The sequence below is a fragment of the Giraffa tippelskirchi genome, chromosome 7 (genome assembly GCF_054371585.1).
Source record: "Giraffa tippelskirchi isolate mGirTip1 chromosome 7, T2T-mGirTip1v1.2.pri, whole genome shotgun sequence".
NCBI lineage: Eukaryota > Metazoa > Chordata > Mammalia > Artiodactyla > Giraffidae > Giraffa > Giraffa tippelskirchi.
In genome coordinates, this window is record NC_137281.1 from 114,235,157 (window position 1) to 114,258,663 (window position 23,507).

At 44.2% G+C, this 23,507-nt stretch overlaps 1 protein-coding gene across 5 annotated transcripts in view; it reads left to right on the forward strand.

The window, feature by feature from the left end:
- ALDH1A2 (aldehyde dehydrogenase 1 family member A2) overlaps positions 1-23,296 on the forward strand; it is a 119,232-nt gene extending 95,936 nt beyond the window's left edge. For all 5 annotated transcript variants that reach the window (XM_081510084.1, XM_081510079.1, XM_081510082.1 and 2 more), the window contains 6 exons: positions 9,100-9,202; positions 11,405-11,589; positions 12,998-13,162; positions 13,844-14,001; positions 14,436-14,510; positions 21,419-23,296. In XM_081510084.1, coding sequence (XP_081366210.1) covers positions 9,100-9,202; positions 11,405-11,589; positions 12,998-13,162; positions 13,844-14,001; positions 14,436-14,510; positions 21,419-21,491 — 759 coding nt within the window. In that variant the 3' untranslated portion in view covers positions 21,492-23,296. The remainder of the gene's footprint in view (positions 1-9,099; positions 9,203-11,404; positions 11,590-12,997; positions 13,163-13,843; positions 14,002-14,435; positions 14,511-21,418) is intronic.
- The last annotated feature ends 211 nt before the right edge of the window (positions 23,297-23,507 follow it).

Genomic DNA, 23,507 nt, shown 5'->3' on the forward strand with positions numbered 1-23,507 from the left:
AACAAGCAGTTCAGAATAGGTGCTCAGTAAATGAGAATGTTCAACAACTGAAAAATAGAACCAATAGGGGAAGATTAGAGATAGTATGAGAGAGGTGCCCTTAGAGATTGTTTAATCCCATGGTTTTTAACCCTAGCAGCACATTAAAAATACCCACTGCAGACACCATGATCAGAATCTCTGGAGGTAGAGCCCAGACAAAAAGTTTTTAAGAGCTTCAGGAATATAGATATGCATTCAGTGTTAGAACCAGGAAGCCATTCCCTTCATTAAAGATGTGGAAATTTCAGCCAAAGATAAGGACAGTGGTGGCAGTGGTGGCAAAGCAGAGCCTTGGACACAGACATCCTGTCTGCCAATCTCTCACCTCCGTTTCCTTAAAGACTTCATATTCTCCAATTTCCAGAGACTTGAAGAGCAACTGTCATGTCTGGCCCATTGACTCATCAGATGTTGAAAATGTCTGTGTGTGCTCACACGTGCGTGCATGTACACACGCACAGGAGTCCCTCTGCTTACTGTCAGTCTGGTAGGGAAGACAACAGTTAAACAAGAAGAGTATGAGAGTTATGTGGGATCAGAAAAGTGGAAAAACCAAACCCTGTAGCGAGGGCAGATCCAGAAAGCTAGCTTCTCAGAGGAGGTAGCAAAGGTAGGGCCGGAAAAATAAGTAAGCAAGGAGAGGAAAGGCATTTCAAGCAGAGGAGAGAGCTGATAGAGGTACACAGTCACATCCTGGGAAGGGCAAGTGGTTCATATGCTGGAATAATAAGTGTGTGGTGAGAACGATGGTGGAAGAGGGGCTGGAGGCATAATCAGTGGCTGCACTGGTCTTTCCAGTCTGAATTTCACAAAGTTTTGAAATTGCTTTTATCCCTTAAATTAAAGGAGCTTCTTTAATACCTTAGTCCTGTTACTTTCTGGTGCAGATCCAAACAGACTGATTTGGTCTGTTATTTCTGGATATTTCCAAGAGACAAGAAATGTCCAGTTACACATATTGGTGGCGTTAATGGTAAAGAACCCACCTGCCAGTGCAGGAGACATAAAAGACATGGGTTCAATCCCTGGGTTGGGAAGATCCCCTAGAGGAGGGCATGGCAACCCACTCCAGTATTTCTGCCTGGAGAATCCTATGGACAGAGGAGCCTGGTGGGCTACAGTCCATGGGGTTGCAAAAGAGTCAGACACAATTTAGCAACTAACACTACAGTACACACATATTTGGGGGCATTTCTGTTTCTATCCTGACAGAACCTAGAGCACAGTGAACATCAAGAAAGGAGAGGTGGGAAGAACCAGAGTTTGTTTGGGGTTTAATAAATGAAATATATTGTAAAAATCATTCATCTTCAACCTGTTTATTGAGGTCTCTACTAGAGATTTTTCCATTTCTTAAAAAAGGTGGCATATCTCTAGAAGGAATCCACTCCAACATGTGTACTTAACTAATCAAGAAAAAGAAGTATCTCTGAAAAGAAACCCATCCTAGAAATATGGGTGATTAACTAATGAATAAAAAGAAAAATTTTACCAGACTTTAGATCTGTTCAGGGAACAACAACCTTAAATAAAGAGGGCATGGGAAGCCTTCCATGGTCTTTTTTGTCCTGTATAACAAATTATTTTCCATGCAAAGCTCCAAATTGCATTTCCTACCCTACTGCATTGCCATGAGCATGGTTCTGGTACACTGTGGCTCTTCCAGGGATACTCCTGATATCAATCTTGAAGCCTGTTCGAAATGAGGATGGGAGTCAGAGTTGACTTGTGCCAACATTCCTGCTGAGAGTTAGCCCAGTTCCATTATGTGTGGGTGAGCCCCAGGTCCCCGCCCTTGCCTGTTCAGGGGACACAGATACAGCTGAGAGACTCTGCAGAGGGTGCCAAGTTAAGACACCGCATGATAGAAACAAGATCACTTACTCTTTCATAATGAACTCTTTGTGGGAAACTGAAAAAGATCAGGCTTATTTCCCATTCAGTGCAGCTGTGATGCCTCTATGAAAGTTGAGTTCTGCTCAAAGACAAGAAGAATCCAGTAGAATTGTAGACAGACTCTCAGAATGAACAGGGGCCCTGAGTCTCTTTTAACTCTTCCAACTTACTGGGTCTGTGTATGTGTGTGTGTTCAGTTGCTCAGTGGTGTCCAACTCTTTGGGACCCCATGGACTGCAACCCACCAGGCTCCTCTGTCCATGGGATTTTCCCAGCAAGAATACTGGAGTGGGTTGCCATGCCCTCCTGCAGGTGATCTTCCCAACCCAGGGATCAAACCTGGGGTCTCCTGCATTGCAGGCAGATTCTTTACTGCTGAGCCACTGGGGAGGCCTGGTACTGGGGCACTAAGGGCCAGGTTAACTGCTTGGTGGGTGTCTTCATCCGTCAGATGAAGAAGCTGAGGCCCAAGGAGGTGAAGTGACTTTCCCAAATCAAAGGTTAGTTAGAAACCAAGCCAGGGCTTGTAGTAAATAGTTCTTCTCACTCCTGTGGGCCAAATTGTAGCCTATTAACCTGGTCGTGGTTATAATTAGCTAGGTTGTCAGAAAATAGGACAGGATGTATAGTAAGTATATTGGAAAATCTTATTTGAAAAAAAAAGATAATGATAAATTTGGTCAAAATCTGCTCTCTGTGCCTTTATTCTATTTAATCCGTATTCACATATAGGATTTAGTTTCTCAAACTGTTTATTTCTCTATTTTATCTCACAGATTGGCTATTTATCAGAATAGGGTTTAGTTTTACAAAGTCCACCCCATTGCCTTGACTTGAACCACTCAGAAGGCCTGTCCATCCTGGCAGCTTCATTTAGCTCATCATATGTTCCTCCTTTCTGCTCATGTATAAACATGACTGGCATGGCACATAAATATCCCCACGGAACTTTTTTAACATGAGCTACCTAATCCCAGGTCTATACTTCATCTGATGTTTGTACTTCACTTCTTCCTGGACTTTCCTACCCCAGAGATTTTAACTTCGGAAACCTTTGCATGGGATTTGGACAAATAATATTTTAGGTTGCTTTGCACAGGACATATCATATTTTGTAAGAGTTCTCACCTGAACTCTTTATTTTTAAACATTATTCTTTCCTTCTAAGAATTCCGTGCTTTGGAGTCACATCTGTTCTTCCTGTTGTCTCTTTCCCGCTGAGCGTAGTGAGGAGTACCTCTCTTCAGTTCAGTTCAGTCGCTCAGTCGTGTCCGACTCTTTGCGACCCCATGAACTGCAGCATGCCAGGCCTCTCTGTCCATCACCAACTCCTGGAGTCTACCCAAACCTTTGTCCATTGAGTCAGTGATGCCATCCAACCATCTCATCCTCTGTCGTCCCCTTCTCCTGCCCCCAATCCTACCCAGCATTAGGGTCTTTTCCAATGAGTCAACTCTTTGCATGAGGTGGCCAAAGTATTGGAGTTTCAGCTTCAACATCAGTCCTTCCAATGAACACCCAGGACTGATCTCCTTTAGGATGGACTGGTTGGATCTCCTTGCAGTCCAAGGGACTCAAGAGTCTTCTCCAGCACCACAGTTCAAAAGCATCAATTCTGCGGTGCTCAGCTTTCTTCACCGTCCAACTCTCACATCCATACATCACTGGAAAAACCATAGCCTTGACTAGACGTACTTCTGTTGGCAAAGTAATGTCTCTGCTTTTAAATATGCTGTCTAGGTTGGCCATAACCTTCCTTCCAAGGAGTAAGCGTCTTTTAATTTCATGGCTGCAATCACCATCAGCAGTGATTCTGGAGCCCAAAAAAATAAAGTCTGACACTGTTTCCACTGTTTCCCCATCTATTTCCCATGAATTTCATTCCATTTGTGGGGAGAATTCCTGAGTAGTAATGTATTCTCCAAAGATAGTCTGACCTGGAAACTGAGAGTAAAATGGGAAGGCTTATGATACCCAATCCTGTAATTAATGAAGATTTCATCCTAGCCCACTTCTCTGGGTGAGGTTCAAAGGAGCTTGACCCTGGATTACAACAAAATGCTGCACAATCATAATTACACTGTTGAGATCTAATAATAAGTCAGGCCCAGATTTTTCTGTACTTACTGAACACCTGTTAGGTTTACATGGGAATCCTCTTAGCTGTGAGTTCCTTTTGGATAAGGAGCAGTACCTAGCGTTGTGCTTGACACACAGGAGGAGAACCAGGAGTACATGTTGAATGAAGGGGATTGATGAGAAACTGGGATTTTTCAGAGTATTCTGTCATGAGGCCACTCTAGACGGCCGTGGTTCTCCTGTAGCGTAGGTAACACATCCAGTTCTTTCTTGAGGCTGGGCTGCAACTTGACCTTCTTCCAAAGATGAAAAGGAAAAGCGTTATTCCTCTGAGATTTGCCTTGCAGTGTTTAGTACAAATTTGGTTTCTAAGGAAAGGTTGGCAAAGCATTGACACAGAAAAAATTATTCTTAGGTATTCTTCTCTGATGACCATTGACTGAGAAAGATTTTTGTATAGTTACTGTAGCCATGAAAATACTAATCATTGGACAGCATTCTTAGTGCAACAGATATCAAGCCGTAGAACACTTTGATGAATGTCGGGGAACAGAGCTAACAGAAATGTCATGCCAGCAGGCTGGCACTCTCTTCACCAATGCCAAACATTTATTCAGCATCTTCCTTTGTGTAAAAAGCGTGGTTTCTGCTTCCTTTTGCTTGGTTTTCAAAAGTCAGTCTGAAGGCATAATATAAGTTATGTAGCTGATGAACTATGATCATTATTTGTGTCTGTAAAAAGTGATATTCCTCCTCTCTTCTAAATTCAAGGACAAGGTTTTGGTGGTATGTGGCATGCGTTAGGTGCTCAGCAAATATGTAAAGGAAGGCAGTGTGCTGGGAGGAGGTTAAGGGAAGGAGAGGAAGTGGTCCACACTTGGAACCTGAAGTCAGCCTGCGCAGAGCCCAACAGGCTCTGCAGTAACCATCCAGGTAACCTGGTAACAGCCATTGATTTCTAACTTAAGCTTACTGTTCTTTAAAATGAGATAATACCTACCTTGTAGGGGTTTTGAGAGGCCTAAATGAATGAATACATGTAAATGTCTCATATAAACCCACTCAGTAAATGCTAGTTTTTGAATATAATTAATAATAATGTTTATGACTTCTAGTGATAGTGATTATCTTCTTTGAGAAAGCTCTTCTCTCTTTATCTTCCTGGACTTTGAAATGAATCCCCATCAGTTAATATGGATTCCTCGAGGCAGAAAGAGCCAAGCCCTATCGCCCTCGTGTGGGTTCCCCTCTACTGGGCTCTCAGGTTTCAGTCCTGATCTCACCTGCCTGCTGTTCTCTGACCAGCATAGAGGCCCAAATCCTCCTTTACTTTTGTGTATCCATACTTCCCTCATGCAAGAGAAAGAGCACATTTGCTTGAGAATGAGGGCTTTGTTAGCCCGTATTCCTGGGAAGTAGAAGAGACGCGCCACCGGCAAGTGGATAAGGGCAGTCTGGCCATGGACTGGTCTGTGCATTAATCCTTAGGATCAGATGTTGGTGTTTCTTACACCTTCAATGAGCAATAGTGTTCTGCGTCTGAGAGACTCTTAATTTTACCTCTTTTACCAAGGTTAGATTTCCTCAGAATGGGAGTATATTTTCCAAATTTTTCTTGCCAGGAGGTAGAGTAACAATAAAAACATAAAAAGCATTTAATCCAGCTAATGAGCAGTATTGGAGATTGGTGGCATGTCAGAGAGTTTCCTCAGTGTTTTCCCAAGGTAATTGATGTGCATACATAGCTGGGAGCCCTGAGAGGAGACTGGCTTTGGAAGGCCCCACCCCTTATGGACCATCTCTGTTTCTCTTCTGGGGCAAGGTGGGGGCTGGCCTCTTGCACCTGGATGTGGGTAACTCATATGGGCACTTACTGTGTGCCAGCCTGGATTCTGAGGGCCATTGATCTTAGATCACTGCATCCTCAGGACAAGTAAGATCTGATGTTGTTGTTGTTATTCAGTTGCTAAGTCATGTCCAACTCATTGTGCCCACGCCCAGGCTTCCCTGTCCTTCACTATCTCACATTGTTTGCTCAAACTCGTGTCCATTGAGTCGGTGATGCCATCCAACCATCTCATCCTCTGTCATCCCCTTCTCCTCCTGCCTTCAGTCTTTTCCCAGCATCAAGGTTTTTTCCAGTGAGTTACCTCTTCACATCAGGTGGCCAAAGTGTTGTCTCTTCAGCTTCAGCATCAGCCCTTCCAATGATATTCAGGGTTGATTTCCTTTAGGATTGACTGGTTTGATTTCCTTGCTGTCCGAGGGACTGTCAAGAGTCTTTTCCAGCACCACAATTTGAGAGCATCAATTCTTCGGTGTTCAGCCTTCTTCATGGTCCAGCCCTCACATTCATATATGACTACTAGAAAAACCGTAGCTTGACTATATGGACCTTTGTTGGCAAGGTGATGATGTCTGTGCTCTATTTAATATGCTTTCTAGGTTTGTCGTAGCTTTTCTTTCAAGGAGCAAGTGTGTTTTAAATTCATGGCTGCAGTCACCATCTGCAGTGATTTTGGAGCCCAAGAAAATAAAATCTGTAACTGTTGCCATTTTTTTCCCCTTCTATTTGCCAGTGAAGTTCTGATGCAGGTAGTGTTTACGGAGGAGGGAATGGCTCCATATATGGGGGAGGGAATGGAGGCTCAGAAAAGATTTTTTAAAATCCCAAGCTCAAACAGTTGTTAAGTGTTATAATCAGTTAAAAAAAAAAAAAATCTAGGTTCCAGGTACTATTAACTGCTCTACACTGCTTGAGGAGTTATCAGTCAGGATCTCAATCAGAGACTAGAGGAGTCCGACATATATTTAGTATTTCTCTTCCCCTAGACTTTTAAATTACGTTGTTTTCAGTAGGATTGCATGCATGAGCATCTGTTTTCATCTCAACAAGGGCACACTGCCTATAAGAACTATATGGTGGCTCAGCACTTTCCACGGAGTGACCTCTGTCCTCCAGTAGAACAGCATCTGTTGCAGACCAGGTGCCCTGGAAGGTGTTGCTGAGGTGGAGTTTGCCATGCAGGTTATATGTTATGGGGAATCCCAGCTGAAGGGCAGAGGAAACAGAGGCAGCGGAGCTGCAGTGTAGGCCTGATGGCCTCAGCCATGCACATGGGTGTGGTGGAGCAGAGCTGTCTAGTGGTGGTACCACTGCCACCGACAGGCAGTGGATGTGGGACCCCAGGGGAGGAGGGTGTCCCCTTGGGTGAGGAAGCTCTTTTCAGAAGGAGCTGACAGCATTCCTTTTTTTTTTTTTTTTTTTTTAGTTGGAGGCTAATTACTTTACAATATTGTAGTGGTTTTTGCCATACATTGACATGAATCAGCCATGGGTTTACATGTGTTCCCCATCATGGACCCCCCTCCCACCTCCCTCCCCATCCCATCCCTCTGGGTCATCCCAGTGCACCAGCCCCAAGCACCCTGTCTCATGCATCGAACCTGGACTGGCGATCTGTTTCACATATGATAATATACATGTTTCAATGCTATTCTCTCAGATCATCCCACCCTCGCCTTCTCCCACAGAGTCCAAAAGACTGTTCTTTACATCTGTGTCTCTTTTTCTGTCTCGCATATAGGGTTATCGTTACCATCTTTCTAAATTCCATATATATGTGTTAGTATACTGTATTGGTGTTTTTCTTTCTGGCTTACTTCACTCTGTATAATGTGCTCCAGTTTCATCCACCTCATTAGAACTGATTCAAATGTATTCTTTTTAATGCCTGGGTAATATTCCATTGTGTATATGTACCACAGCTTCCTTATCCATTCATCTGCTGATGGACATCTAGGTTGCTTCCATGTCCTGGCTATTATAAACAGTGCTGTGATGAACATTGGGGTACACATGTCTCTTTCAATTCTGGTTTCCTCGGTGTGTATGCCCGGCAGTGGGATTGCTGGGTCATATGGCAATTATATTTCCAGTTTTTTAAGGAATCTCCACACTGTTCTCCATAGTGGCTGTACTAGTTTGCATTTCCACCAACAGTGTAAGAGGGTTCCCTTTTCTCCACACCCTCTCCAGCATTTATTGTTTGTAGATTTTTGGATAGCAGCCATTCTGACTGGCATGAGATGGTACCTCATTGTGGTTTTGATTTGCATTTCTGTGATAATGAGTGATGTTGAGCATCTTTTCATGTGTTTGTTAGCCATCTGTATGTTTTCTTTGGAGAACTGTCTGTTTAATTCTTTGGCTGATTTTTTGATTGGGTCATTTATTTTTCTGGAATTGAGCTGCAGGTGTTGCTTATATATTTTTGAGATTAATTGTTTGTCAGTTGCTTTGTTTGCTATTATTTTCTCCCATTTTGAAGGCACTGACAGCTTTCCTAGTCACTGAGGCAGTGCACTCTTTCTTGAATGGGGGCTTTCGGTGCTGCATCCATGCTTCTATCTTGATACTTTCAATGTTGTTAACAGTGTGAGTCTACACAATGGGAGATGCTTTCTTCAAACTCACCTCTTGCTTGCTTGGATTCTAGATTAATGGGCATTGCACAAATAAAGACAGGTCCTCAGCTTTCTGGAATCCTTTTACTATAGCCCTAGGCAGAAGCAGAGGTATCACATCTATATATATATATATATATATTTGGACCATGTGATTAAAGTCATACCTGGCAATTTTGGAGACACATGAAGAGTTTGTTTTCTACTCATAAAAGTCTTTCAAGTGGAGCCAGTTGGCTTTTTTTCTAGAGGCCAGAGTCCAAAGCTAAAAGCCACAGTGCAGTGATGGAAAATCTCTAGTTACAGTTTGCTTGCCAGTTGTCTTTAGAGAAATCGTTCAGTGATTAAGAATCAGGCTTAACCCCCTTTTCCTTGCTCCTTCCATCATGAAACTGAAGCTGTCTTCCAACTACCTCCAGCACAGACATGAAACTGCATCCCAAATTACATGTCTACACAAGGTGACCACAGGAGCTGATCCTGTGTATCCAGCAGGGGCTTTGCCCTGCAGGGTCCACTACTACCCTGTCCCACTGTTGCCTACAGCTGCCTCTGGCCACTTTATGGTCTCAACTGCAAGATGTGCAAAAGCTCTCTCCATTGCCCTTCTTTCAGGTTGGAAAGCTTATCCAAGAAGCAGCTGGAAGAAGCAATTTGAAGCGAGTAACCCTGGAACTTGGAGGAAAAAGTCCCAACATTATTTTTGCAGATGCTGACTGTAAGTCCACCACATATGTGCTACCTTGTCCTGGCACACTGCCCTGTGGTGCTCACTTTTGTTGTCTTCACTTTAGACAGAACATGCAGAGAAAGGTCTTTGAAGCTAAGTGGCATTCAAGGAGAAAAGTCTAGACCCTTCATTCTAAGGAGAAAAACCTCTCTCCATTTTTGGGAAAGACCACTTATAATCAGATAGAGCTTGTTTTCTAGACATCATAAGCCATTTTGATTCTGTGATGTTATAGAGTATAATAGAAGAGGTGAAGGCTTGGCCAGTGTTGCACAGTGGAAAGAACAGTGTGGTTTAAGCCTCTCAACACTGGAAATGTAGCCTCCGCCTAGATTGAAGAAATCTGAAACGTCTCATGTATGCCTGGTAGCTTTGTAGATCATTAAAAATTTTTTAGTTCACCAGCCTTGCCAACGTTGTCCCAAACCCACACCCTCTTCCCTGTTTAGCTGCCCACTCCCCTTTCTGTTGCTCCTGTGGCTTTCAGTCAGGCTGATGACACACTCTGGTCAGTTCTGTATGTGTGTTGTGTTAGTCCCTTAGTCACGTCCGATTCTTTGGGACCCCATGGACTATAGCCCACCAGGCTCCTCTGTCCATGGGATTCTCTGGGCAAGAATACTGGAGTGGGTTACCATTCCCTTCTCCACAGTTCTGTATGAACAGACCTAAATTGGAGATGATCACACATTGGCAGTAAGACTATACAGAGGCTTAGAGCTACAATCTAGGAAACCCCATGTCTCCTGATAGGCTGCTCTGTAGTCCACTCTGCATGGGAGTGGTCCTTCTGTTTGGGAAAACTTCCCAGGAAATAAAATTACAAAACTTCTTTCAAGCATCCTTTTTCTTCTTCACATCCTGCCAGGCAGCCCTGCTCCCTCAATTTCACTATTAGAGATGTCAGAAAACAGAAAGCAGATTGCCTGAATTTCAGCCCTAGCTTGGAATTTGCAAAGAATTTAGCTTTATACTAGTTGTCAAAGGGATCAGAATTCTATAACAAAATTCCTATTAAAATGTAGGTACTCCACTGAGAGTACATTGATTGATTCGTTGAGTCAGTCATTTAGCAACTAGCAGACACCAGGCTTCCCCCGTGACTCAGAGGTAAAGAGTCTGCCTGCAGTGGAGGAGCTGCAGGAGATGCAGGTTCGATCCCTGGGTTGGGAAGATCCCTGGAGGAGGGCATGGCAACCCACTCCAGTATTCTTGCCTGGGAAATCCCGAGGACAGAGAAGCCTGGCAGGCTACAGTCCGTAGAGTCACAGAGAGTCAGATATGACTAAGCACGCAGACACCAGGTTTATTAATACTGTTTTCAAGTATCAGATACAAGAGTTGAAAATGAGTTACCACATGCTATTATATAATTCCATGTAAATATAGAGAAAATTTAGTGTCTTCAAAGACGATCATTGCTGTTACAGTTTAATTCACCAAAACACTAATTAAAAGCATAACTGCAAGGTCTTATAGATTAGGGATTGCAAATTGGCAGTCTATAGGCCAAATGCAGGGTATGGCTATGTTTGTTCTGTGTGTGCTAAGTCACTTCAGTCATGTCTGACTCTTTGCAACCCTATGGACCATAGCCCACAAGGCTCCTCTGTCCATGGGATTCTCTAGGCAAAAATACTGGAGTGGGTTGCTATGCCCTCCTCCAGGGGATCTTCCTGACCCAGGGAGTGAACCCATGTCTCCTGCGTTAGAAGGTGGGTTTTCTAACACTAGCACCACCTAAGAAGCCCCATAGCTATGTTTACTTCTAAATATTACACAAAATATTGATTTCTGTTTTTTCTTTAAACTTGGAATCTGGCAACCCTGGGCTATGTCTATGCATAGGGGTTCTGAGTCTCTGTCACACTGCTTTACTACCATTGCATTATCTGCCCAGCCCCTTGGATTATTGGGGTTTGAGACTCCTTTTATAGGTAATGTGGTCTGATTCCTCTTTTCTATAGAAGAAGAAAGGGATTCCAAGAGTAGATTGCCAAGCTAACGTAGCCAATAGTGTCAGGGTCTGGTTAGAACTAGAAAAAAGCTGTGTTCTCAGTCCAGTGCTTTTCACTGGGCTGCTCACGGTTCTGCTCTGCAGTGAGCATGACCTTATGCCTGGTTCTTTGGGGAGGGGAGGGAGGCAGTCCCATAGATTGGTGATGAGAACATGGCTGTTTCCTCTTGTAGTGGACTATGCTGTGGAGCAGGCTCACCAGGGTGTGTTCTTCAACCAAGGCCAGTGCTGCACTGCAGGGTCTCGAATCTTTGTGGAGGAGTCCATCTATGAAGAATTTGTGAGAAGAAGTGTGGAGCGGGCCAAGAGGCGCATAGTGGGGAGTCCCTTTGACCCCACCACCGAGCAGGGACCCCAGGTAGAGAAATCATAGACATGTCCTTTCTTAATCCCTGGTGAGCACAGAAATAGGACACTGTAATGGAACCCAACAAAGCACCATCCTCCTTACTCTTCCTCCTCAGTTGTCTTCATGGCTGAAAATATAGCCATCAAGGCATTACTTGCTTGTGTCTTATACTTCTCTTTTCATTTCTAAATTTTATCTCTGAAAAACTAAGGGATTAGGACTGCCTTAAGGGTATCATCAACTTTGGGGGTAAGTTGGAGTCTCTTGGCTCTAAAGAAGGATCCAGGCATGGCAAGATGGATCTTAACTAGAACCCAGTTCTTAACTGTTGGAGTCAAGACATCCCCACAGGTGCCACAGTCAAGGAGGGCAGGTATTTCTCCTTCCCAGAAACCATTTATCCTTTTACCGGCTGCCAAGGTTTCTTTCCACCAATCTGACCCACTCGGGGGAAACCACTTGCAGCTTGTAAACGTGTAGGGAACAAGAGCCATCTGCTTTTTCCTCGGCCATGTGGCTCTCTCTTACTCTAAATGCTTCATGCACTGCGGTGAAGGAGGAGGCCCACAGACCCCATGCAGACTGCACTCCTGAGCTCTGCAGGTCCTCCCCACTCATCTAGGTGTATTTCCAGATGAATTCCGGAAATTCTAGTTTTGAACTGAGAGTATTTAAAGGAATATGTAGACCAGATCTCATCTGGATCATGAGAACATGGGTTTTCCTGATAAGAAACAACATCTCCTTAGTTTAGGGGCCATTTGAGAGAAGACTAAAGTTCTAACAGCAGTTCAAACACAGGTGAGTGTAGGTTTTTATTTTATTTACAATAGCAATTGAGCAATAACTCTATAACTTGGGGGCCTTGTGGGGGAGGCAAGAATGACCTTATTTTATGGACTAGGATGCTAGCTCTCACTCTTTAAGCTTAATCCTTTCCTCTGATGGTGTAACTGTAGTTCCATAAAAATACTACCCCAATAGGATTTGATGTGTAGCACCATGTACAGGGGCTGTGTGTTAGCGCCTCTGCTCTTTTCATCTGTTTAGTATCAGTACAAGTTGCTACACTATTCATTTGTCTATAAGGCTAATTTTTACTTCTGTAAAAAGTCAGTAGTCAATCAACCAATATCTCCGTCATTGAGAAACATTGCTTAAATCTTGAACTGGTACTTAACGATTTGTCAGTATCAGCAGAGCAGTGCATTTATTGGAATTCTTGATGTATTAGGTTGAACCATACAAAATTTCCCTTTTTGTAGATAAAAAATGGTTAATTAACAGCAGTTCCATGTGATTTGACTAGGTATAATGAATCTTTGAAAAAAAATCACAAATGAGAGATTCTTGAGTATATTTTACTCCATTTTCAGAGAAGATTTCACTTGGAGTCATTAGGTGCTTTCTTCCGCAGATTGACAAGAAACAGTACAACAAGATCCTGGAGCTCATCCAGAGCGGTGTGGCTGAGGGCGCCAAGCTCGAGTGCGGAGGCAAGGGGCTGGGCCGAAAGGGATTCTTCATCGAGCCCACGGTGTTTTCCAATGTCACTGACGACATGCGGATTGCCAAGGAGGAGGTAGCTCATAGACCTCAACAGCAGCCACGTCTTCCCCGGGGTTGTTTCCAGGGCATTTCTAGTAGACAGTATTAGAGGTTTAGTTCTTTGTGCTTTATATACATTATACAATAGCAATAAACATGGCTATGGACATGCCACTTTCAAGAAAAAAGCTAGACAAAAAGGCAAGCAAGCTAGATGGAGGCCAAGTGATGACACATGATGATTGTAGTTGTTATCAGGCAATAGAACCATCATAAAAATCAATCACTAGTCTCAGTGATACATTGATAACAGTTAAGTTCCCCCCGATGTGGGTCATTAGGCTGTTAACCAGGAAAGAGAAAGCACCCAAGCATCATCACGCTTCTGCAGGAGAGGACCAGTTGCAGATCAACCAGCAACCCAGAGCAGTAGCTCTCAGTTCTGGAGCAGTGCCTGGGGGCTTGTGGAGAACACAGCTTTAGAACATAAAATGAAATCAAGGGACACCAGGCAGGGCCGGGGAGTGGAGGTGTTAAACTCTAAGGGTAGACTTATGTAATCTTACTCTGGGAAAGTTTGGGATATTTTACAGTTACGTTCTGCTAAACTTAAACATCATTTAAATGATGAAGGCAGAATACACTTGCCTGAAATTTGGAGAACAGGTGAAAGGATGGCAAAGCATTCATGTTGGATCAATCTATTTTGTTGCAGATCTTTGGCCCTGTTCAGGAAATTTTGAGGTTTAAGACTATGGATGAAGTTATTGAAAGAGCCAACAACTCAGACTTCGGACTTGTAGCAGCTGTCTTTACTAATGACATCAACAAGGCCCTCACGGTGTCTTCTGCAATGCAAGCTGGGACTGTTTGGTAAGATCAGGGTCAGTCTTGTTCTGGCTATAAAACATTCTGTGGGGGGTGGGGCCTTGTAATTCTTCAGAGCCTGTGTGAAATAAGCACATATGCTCTGGAAAGATGGGGGAGATCAACCAAAGACTTCACCCTGAGAAGGGATACTTCCTATTGACTAAATCAGGAAATCTAAAGTGTGGGAGGGAGACTCAAGAGAGAAGAATATATGTATACATATAGCTGATTCACTTTGTTGTACAGCAGAAACGAATACAACAGTGTAAAGCAATTATCCTCTAATAACAATTTAAAAAAACACAAATCTTAAATTATAAAATTTTCATGTGGGAAAAGGAATTAAAAAATAGAACTTGCAAAAGAAATATCATTCCAGTGGGATTATTTCTGTGTAAACAGAACTCACGCTAACAGTACATGTTTTATTCTTTCAGGATCAATTGTTACAATGCCTTAAATGCCCAGAGCCCCTTTGGGGGATTCAAGATGTCTGGAAATGGGAGAGAAATGTAAGTGTCCAAAGTTGCTGGTGCCCAAAGAGAAATAGAGTTGCAAATAGCAGCATAGAGTGGGCTCACATCAGTGAATTCTCTTACTCTCATCCATTCATTAAACAAACACTATGTTGAAAACACATGTCTATAAACAAAGCACACTTTACAAGGATAACTAAAACACAACAATGCCCTTACCTTAAGTGAGAATGGAGAAAAATTCATGCACCAATCATCTCATGTAATATGTGCTATTATAGAAGTAGGTTAAATATCTTGTTAAGTACAGAGAAAAAATCAATTAATTTTGCCTATGAAGTTTCATAAGGAATAACATTTCAGTTTTTCTAGGAGAAGATATTCCAGGCAGAGGGAATAGCAAGAACACTTCCTGTGCATGAAGTCACAGCAAGTATAGAATAGTCCAGACACAAGACAGAGTTGGGTGTATTTAAAACAGGTCACCAACTGCCTACTCAGGGACAAATCTGGCCTAGAGAAATGTTTTGGTTTTTTTCCCTCATAACATTTAAAAATCTTTACCTAACATCCAAAAAGAGGAGGCTTTCCATAAAATCTAAATTTCTTGCTTATTTCATTCTCCCATAGTGGAATTGCTGCAGCTGTGAGTTCTGCAGTTCACGGAACTTAATATTGGTATTGTTATTTTTACACATACCCAGTTCGCTCATTGTCACCTGCTCGGTGCCTATTGGGTCTTTTGAGTCTGGGGCTGTAGAGCTTGGACATGGGGAGGACGGAGGGGACTTGCTGAAGATGCAAGTGGAGAGGTTGCTTTAAACCCAGTCTGAAAGGTCTTTAGATGGCAGATGTGGGAACTGAGAAGATACCAGAGATTTTAAGGGCAGCATTCTTGGTGTAGAGAGGATGTTTTGGTAGAGATTACAGGAAGGTGACCCATTATGAGGATTTTGCAATAACAGTAATAGGTATTAATCAGATGCCTGCTCTGCATGTAGCTTTATTCTCCCTTCTTACCTAACATTGTCTGATTTGTCTCATTTGCTTTTCACAGTGATTCTATGGAATAGATACATTTATGTTTATCTCATAGATGGTTCAGATGAGAAACTAAATGTTGGAGTGGTTAAGTAGCTTGCACAAGTTACACAGCCAGTAAATAGCAGATCTGAGCTTAGAACCAAAACTTTGGTGGCTTAGTTTCTGTGATGTCTGGCCAAGGAAGGTGGGTATCAGGTTTAATAAGGACTCTTCCGGGTCAGGATCAGAGCTGGACTGCCCTCTTGTGATGCTAAGGATGTGAAAAATGGGACTGTGGCAGAGGAAAACCAGAGGGGTTGTATTTGCAGTTTCATATATAGATGGATTTTTAGAATGGCTTTGAAGAAGGAATGGTAGCTAGGGTCTTCCTGAGCTGATACCTCCCCTCATCCCCAAAACTTGAATTTTCACTCATTTTGAAAAGAGGTGGATCCATGTGACTCTTAAGAGGAAATATCTTCTATGCCCACTCTTCCTGGCATTACTGAATATATCCTTTTTTTAAACAAATGTTCAGTTCACAATTAATCTGCTAACAAGTACTGAGCATATACTTTGTGCAAAGCATGATCCTTGGTCTGTGGGGAAATGTCCAGCTCATTGAATCACTTAAAATTTTGTTGGATAAATTAAATACACAATACTTAAAGAATCAAAAGAATTCCAGAACAGCCTGTGAAGTAATAGAGGAATTCATGGGTGATAGAGATGGTGTGAGCCAGAGAAGTCCAGGACAACTTTAGATGTGATCTTTTACAGGGATGTGAATTGGCCTTGAAAGAAGAGGAACATTTAAGTAGATGAAGAGAGAGGAATAATTTTTTAGGGTTGGTGGGCAAAACAGGGTGGCAGTGAGGGAAGGTGAGCAAAGGCTCTATGGGAGAAATGTGTGGTGTTTAGGGAGAAGAGGAGTGAACCTGTGACCAGCACAGAAGATTCACATCTTTACATACTGTAGCCAATAATTTCTACTCCTGAGCCATTAAACCGTGAAAATGAAGCTTAGCTTTGAGGCTAAGAGCAGAGTTTCTAGAATCACACAGCTCAGATGTGTGCCTTGGCTCTACTGCTTAATTCCTGTGCCACCTTGGACAAATGACTTACTCTCATTAACCTTCAGTCTCCTCATCTATAGAATGGGAATTGTTATTGTACTTCCCCCACAGGGTTGCTGTGAGGATTAAATGTGAGAATCAAGTATGCCAAATATCCATCAGGGTGTCTGACAGACCTTCAGAAAATGTGAGCTACTATCATCATTATTGATCAACTAAATGACTGCCAAGTAGACAATCCATTTTTCTCTTAATAAATGCATTACTTTAGAAATGCAGCACAGGTTTTCCTAAATTTCAGCTAGTATCATCAACCTGCTTTCTGTCTGTGGTGACACCAGCGAGAAGCTGCTCTTGTGTGAACCTTTGCTTCTGGCCTTCAGGGCCTCCCACTTGCTCTACAGCCAGAACCCATTTGTTGTTCTTAGTATTCCTTCAGCTTTTATAAAGTCTTCATGTACTCATCTCTTCTTAACTTGCCTTAACTTTCTGCTCCTGCTTTTCAAGATGGATTCAACCTGTTTCATTTCCTGCCCCTGTGTTTGTGCTCTCCCAGCCTCTGGAAACGCTGCTCACATAGACTGTTACAGATCATTAACAGGGTGTGTCATGGGCATAAAATACTTGTCATATGTAACTGCTGGTTGGTGATTTCTCATCCCAGGCTAGCCCTGGATGCTCATCATGGGCAAGCCTTCTACCAGGATTCAAGCTTGTGACATTGTCCAGTGCAGAACTTTCTATCGGAAACATTGCCCTTGCCTAGAAAGAAGGTCCAGGGAACAGTTTGGCTGTGTCAGAACCACACAGACTAGTGGCCTCTCTCTCTACTCATCTCATGGGCACTAACAGTGATTTGGCCTTCTCTGTGCAGTTAAAAAATAATTAGGAAACAGTGCTCTTTGATGAGACTCACTTCTTCTTGTCTTTGTTCCTGTTTGCCCCCAAAACATGTTTTCTCTTCCTTAAATGACCTTGAGTGGTAGGAAATGCTTCAAATAGAAGAACCTGCCCTGTCCTGGTCCTTCACTCTTCCGTCTTATTTAATACAGTCCCAGAAACTCTGCTTCACCTTCCAGCTGCACAGAATTGTTTCTCTCAAGACCTGCAGGCTCCATGCAACTTTGGTTCCTGGCATCGCCTTGCCCGCGTCTAAGAGGCACAGAGAAGGGAGGTAGCACTTTCTGAGGGCTGTCTGAGCCTCTGATCGCTCCCCTACAGAGAGCTGTGGAGAGGGCTGCCCTCTGCAGGTTACCTGGTGATTGTTGTTGTTCAGTCGTTAAGTTGTCTCCAACTCTTTGCAACCCCATGGACTGTAGCATGCCAGGTTTACCTGTCCTTCACTAACTCCCAGAGTTTGCTCAAACTCACGTCCATTGAATTGGTGATGCCATCCCACCATCTCATCCTCTGTCACCCCCTTCTCCTCCTGACCTCAGTTTTTTCCAGCATCAGGCTCTTTTCCAGTGAGTCGACTCTTCGCATCAGGTGGCCAAAGTATTGGAGTTTCAGCTTCAGCATCAGTTCTTCCAATGAATATTCAGAGTTGGTTTTTCACCTAGTGGGTTGGCCTCTAATTCCTAGGGTCAGAGACTTGGGCTGAGTTTCTCTCAGTTCTGCTTGTTCAGCTAGTTCCATCTATTTTAGTCTTCATGTCCTTTCGCATCTCATTAAGCTCTCCTGAAACAAGAGGTCATAAAGCCCAAGCCCAAGCTATAAAATATGTGTCACAAACCTGGGGGATGGAAAGCTGTGAACCTCAGCATTTTAAGGACACAGGCTTTGAAGACAAGAAGCGCTGTTTGGATCCCCTGAGTGTGTGTGTGTGTGTGTGTGTGTGTGTGTGTGTGTGTGTGGTGTGTGTGTGTGTGTGTGTGTGTGTGTGTGTGTGTGTGTGTGTGTGTACGTACAGTATGCAGGTGCATGGGAAAGTCACCTGCAGGCTGGGAGAGGGGCTTGCCAAGCATGCCTATCTGGTGACGCCCCTCTCAGAGGTTCTGATTTAGTAGATCTGGGCTAGGGCCCAGGATTGCATTTTTAACAAATTTCTGGAATAATTCTTGTGCAGGTGATCCGGGGATCCTGCTCTGAGAAATGCTGCTGTAGGCCAAAGGAAAGGGCAGGGAAACAGACGCCCTAGGCAGAAATCCTTGTTTGTTTTATGCGTGAGTCTGAGTGATTTCCTAAAATGGCTGATTGAGAAACACCAAAATTTAACATCTTACTTTACTTCATATGTACGCCAAGTTTGGTTCATCTTTGGAAATATAACCTCGTCTGGTCAAGAAGCAGGAATACAGTCTTCTAAATGTCCTGTGCCCTGACCCATGACCCAGCTGGACAGATGACCATATAGAGATATTGGGGCGTGTCAGTAACAGTGCATCTGCCTTTTGTGCAGCAGTGAGCTTCTTCCTTAACTGTGAAATTGTCTGTACCACAGAATTTAACTGGATTAAGAAATTAATCTTAATCTGGATTAAGAAAAATATCAGTAGATTTGAGAAAAAGACCCTGGAAGGAGATGGCAATATGTCAAGGCTTTCAGAGACCTTACAGCAGTATTGCTCAAAGTCTGGGCCGAATAACCACCCACCTCATGGTCTCTTGGGCTTTTCCCCAGACCTAATGGAGCAGAATCTTAGGAGGGGATTGGTCAGGAACCTACTCTTTAAGCAAGCTTCATGAGTGATATGTATAGGAACTGATGTCAGAAAGATAGCTGGGTGCCAGGAGATGGAGATGAGTTGGCTGGAGTCATACAGGCAATTAACACAGGGCTGAGGTGGCACTGCTGTCTGCTGACCCCCTGCCCCAGTATTCTGCTCCACTCACTGCCTTGAGACCTCTCACTGGCTTTCCTGGCAGTCCGGGCCCATGGGCATTATTTCCTTTTGTGGCAGATTTGAACCCAGTCCTCCCTCTTGGAGCAGTCTGAACGCTTACAGCAGCTAGCTGCCTGGGATCCAAGAGAAGAGCACCCCCAGTCCAGCAGGGTTTTCCACTGCTTTGAGCACCCAAAGGTTTGGGATCTGACAGTCACACTGGAATGCAAGTGCCTGCCTCTAAAGGCTTTCTTAGGTCTCTCTCAGCCTAGTTAGAGATCTGAGGGGAGTGGTTCAGGGTCTGCCCCAAGTGCGTGCACAAGCAAGGGAACAAGAAGGGAGTAACCACACTTCAAACAGGAGGCAGATGATGTCCGTGATGAAGGGACACATGCACAGTTGCCCAAGGGCAGGAAAAAAGTCCAGTGAGAGCCAGAGCTGAGCTGCTAATAAAGAGCCAGCCTGGTTGGAGCCAGCAAGGGAACCATATACCCAGTGGGGCAATCCCAAGTTTATTCTTCTCATCCCTGGAGCAAGGTGGCCAATGCAGATGAGAGGACAGCACGCTTCCCCCAATCTCTGATGTCCTGGGGGCTGGGGGGAGGGGGGCCTGACCACTCAGGTGCCCCGGTGCTCAGAGGACCTGCTGGAAATGCATGAGGAGCCTTGTGTGGTGCCAGGAAAGTTCTCAGATAACTCCCACAGTTATCAGGCGCCTTCTTTGAGCCTGGTGCTGTGGGCCACACACTAGGTGTGGGCGAGGACAGAAAGCTATATCAGTAAGATACAGGTTGGTGGGGGAGCCAGAGCGACCACCACCCTCCCCCACCCCGCCCCCTGGTGCAGCCAGCGCAGTAGTAGAGGCGAGTACAAGGTGCTCTGAACACAGAGGATTAGGGCGCACTCCTTCTGAGAGCGTGAGGAGAAGCTTCACAGAGGAGTGACTTTAAAAAGAAAAGAAGAAAAAAGTTCAAGTATTTTATAGAAAAAAATTAAGAGAACATAGTTGATATAACAGTGAAATAGAGGAAAGAAAAAAAGGCATTTAAAGAGAGGTAAAATGAGAAGGAACTTGAGAAAAGAGGTGAAGAAAAGGAGCATGGTGTCAAGGAGGCTTGTCCTCGCCCCAGCATCCTTAGAGCAGAGGTTGCGGGGCTTCGCCTCCTGTGGCCACCTAGGCAGGTGACCTGGCGCCCACCCCTCCCTCTTAGGCCGGACCACCTGCAGGCTGCTCAGGGGCTGGGATCAGTTATGTAGTTTCTCTTTCACCCAGCCCAGCACAGTGCTGCCCCATGGTAGTAGTGCCATCAGTGTTTGTTTACCAAATGATACAGGCTCCTTGGTCCATGACCAAGATCCCAGAGAGTGCCGTGAGCCAGGAGGGGAAGTGACCAAAGGCAAGTCTTGGGGAATAGCTTGCTACCACATCCCAGTTCCTCTTCAGTCAGTTATTTTGATTTCTTGACTCTTTCCCCTGCCTCTGTGGAGAACTGTGGACAGTATTTATTTAGGATTCTATTTTTAAGGCATTATTGGTGATTTGTACTCCTCCATGGGAGGCTTCTAGGTATTTGTTTCCACTTTCCCAGTTGGCTCAATGGTAAAGGATGCAGGAGATGCAAGAGACCTGGGTTCAATCCCTGGGTCAGGTAGATCCTCTGGAGAAGGGAATGGCAAGCTACTGCAGTATTCTTGCCTGGGAAATTCCACTGACAGAGGATCCTGGCTGGCTTCCAGGGAGTCGCAAAGAGACACGATTCAGCGACTGAGCACACACGTTAAACCTAAGGACTAATGAGAAGGAATGTAGAATCCCAAGCCGAGAGGACTGTTACCTGGGAACCTTGTGGTTTTCTTTCAGTTGAAGTGGACTAGATCTCCAGGAGACCCAAGAGAGCACAGACACATCCCGAGTGTCCAGTGGTAGGAATGGGGTTTCTACCCCATTTTCTGAAGGGGAAAGCCCACGGTGGACTGTTTTGGCCTCAGGTGCCTGATTCTGCCCTTTTCTGTTTTTCAGGGGAGAATTTGGTTTGCGAGAGTACTCTGAAGTTAAGACTGTGACAGTAAAGATCCCCCAGAAGAACTCTTAAGGTGGCCAAGAAGGAAGGTGAAGACCAGCCTGCACGACTCCCCTCTCTGCTTTCCCTGTGGGGCCCAGCTCTCAGGAATCCCAATACTCAGTCCTTATTTAACAATTCAAATGACAGCATGTAGACCATTCGCTGGGTGTAATGAATGCAAGCCAGTGGGTGTGGTTTCTTGGCACTCTGTGAGGGATCACCCTAATGATACCAAATATTGGAAATGGGATAAAGGCCCGGGGAGCAGCTGTGGGCACATCCAGTGTGTCTTTCTGGAGTGAGGGGCTGAGTAAGGGAGCTGTACTGTTTGATACCTCTGTCACAGAGGACCTCACTCATGAGCAAAGGTAGTCTTTCCATTGTCTTCGTTTCCCTCTTCCAGGCTCTCTCTGTTCATGCTCCCCTCCTGCTCCTCCAAGGAGATCTCAGCTGAGCTCATTTGGGGCAGATGTTTGGGCCGGGAACAATTTTCCAAGGTTTTGCAGCCAAATTACCGTTTCATGTTATCCATTTCTTCAAAGCAAAACATGAAATGGTTTTAGTTAGAGCCAGACCAGATTGAAAATGCCAGGAGCTGGTACACTGCAGATGTACTAAGGAGAAAGAACTTAGGAAGTTTCTGACCCAGTCTGGCTTTCTTACATCCATAAATAACTTGAGTGAAAGATCAGGAGATGGAGCTCCAGAGACCATTCTGTGTAGTTCACAGCCTCGGAGCTCACTGCATGGTTTGGGGGTGTGTATGTGAGATGTGTGTGTGTGTGTGTTTGTGTGTACATGTGCATGTATGCATTTAATTCCTTCTTGATTATTCTGGAATAAGTCAGGGGCTGGGTTGTTTTTCATAGATTGATAAGATCTTTTCTGAAGCTTGTCTTTCAAATCAACCAAAAAGTGATCTGAGTGGACTTGAGAATTTGGAAAGAAGGTAATGCTGGGTGCCTTGTAGAAATAATTCCATGTCCAATTCTACAGACAATTCGTATGAAGTGAATTCTCCCTGCAGTTGGAATCCACAGCCTCTTCTGCCCCCCAGTCCCCTGTGCCCACCACCTGCTAGTCCTGGTGCAGCAAGTGTTACTTTTGGCACCCATGCCCTAGATCTACTGGCGGTAACCTTGGAAGATCTGGCCAGGCCTGGAGGTTTCCTTCTCCATTTGTAGTGTTCCAGTGTGCCATGATTGCCATGATTGCCATGCCCCACCAGAGCTCCACTTGTCATGCCCGTGGCCCGTCCACACACCTTTCTTGCCTCTTGGCCTCCTGGCAGGGTGGGGGCATGGCGTGAAACAGGCCAGCCCCCTCTCCCCCTCTCCTCCCAACTGAGCACCCCACTGCTGCTTCCCACTGAAGGCTCCATGACGTGGGCAGTGTCAACTTCCTTTCCAGCTGCCGAATCCAGTTCATCTCTAACCTAGATGAAGATCACTTATTTAAAAGTACCAAACCTAACCTAGAGTATATGAAATATGAGCAACACATATATAGCCTTCTGTATTTAATGGTTTTCTGCTTTCTAACATTGCCAGTTGTCTATTTATAACCCTTGTGTCTACTCATGATGTTTTAAAGAAATCTCTACTTGCTGTTATTGACAAAGGACAGTGGCTGGATGCCTTGAGAGATGCCACATTTCTGAGTTCTTTCGTGTGAATGTCATGCTCTCCTCCTATAGCCTGTGTCCCCCATGAACATATCCACTAACCAGCTAGTTACCTTGAACTGCAATATAGAATGTGAAAATGAAGATTTATTTCTTTTAATTTACTTAAAAAGAAACCTCTGTGCTAGCAATAAAGCATTTATATTGTGTACTTCTTGGGATCTTCTGGGTATGTTTATCAGTGTCTTCGTGTCATACTGAGTCCATCTAGGCACTTGACTCAGCAGCTGGACTTTTCAGGTACGTTGCCTGCTCTGGTTATTGAGCAGTCTGGGAGGATATTCTTGCCATAAGGTAAATGAAGCCCTTATTTCCGACTCTATTTAAATAAAGCCAGGTATACATACAGTTCTATGTGGCAA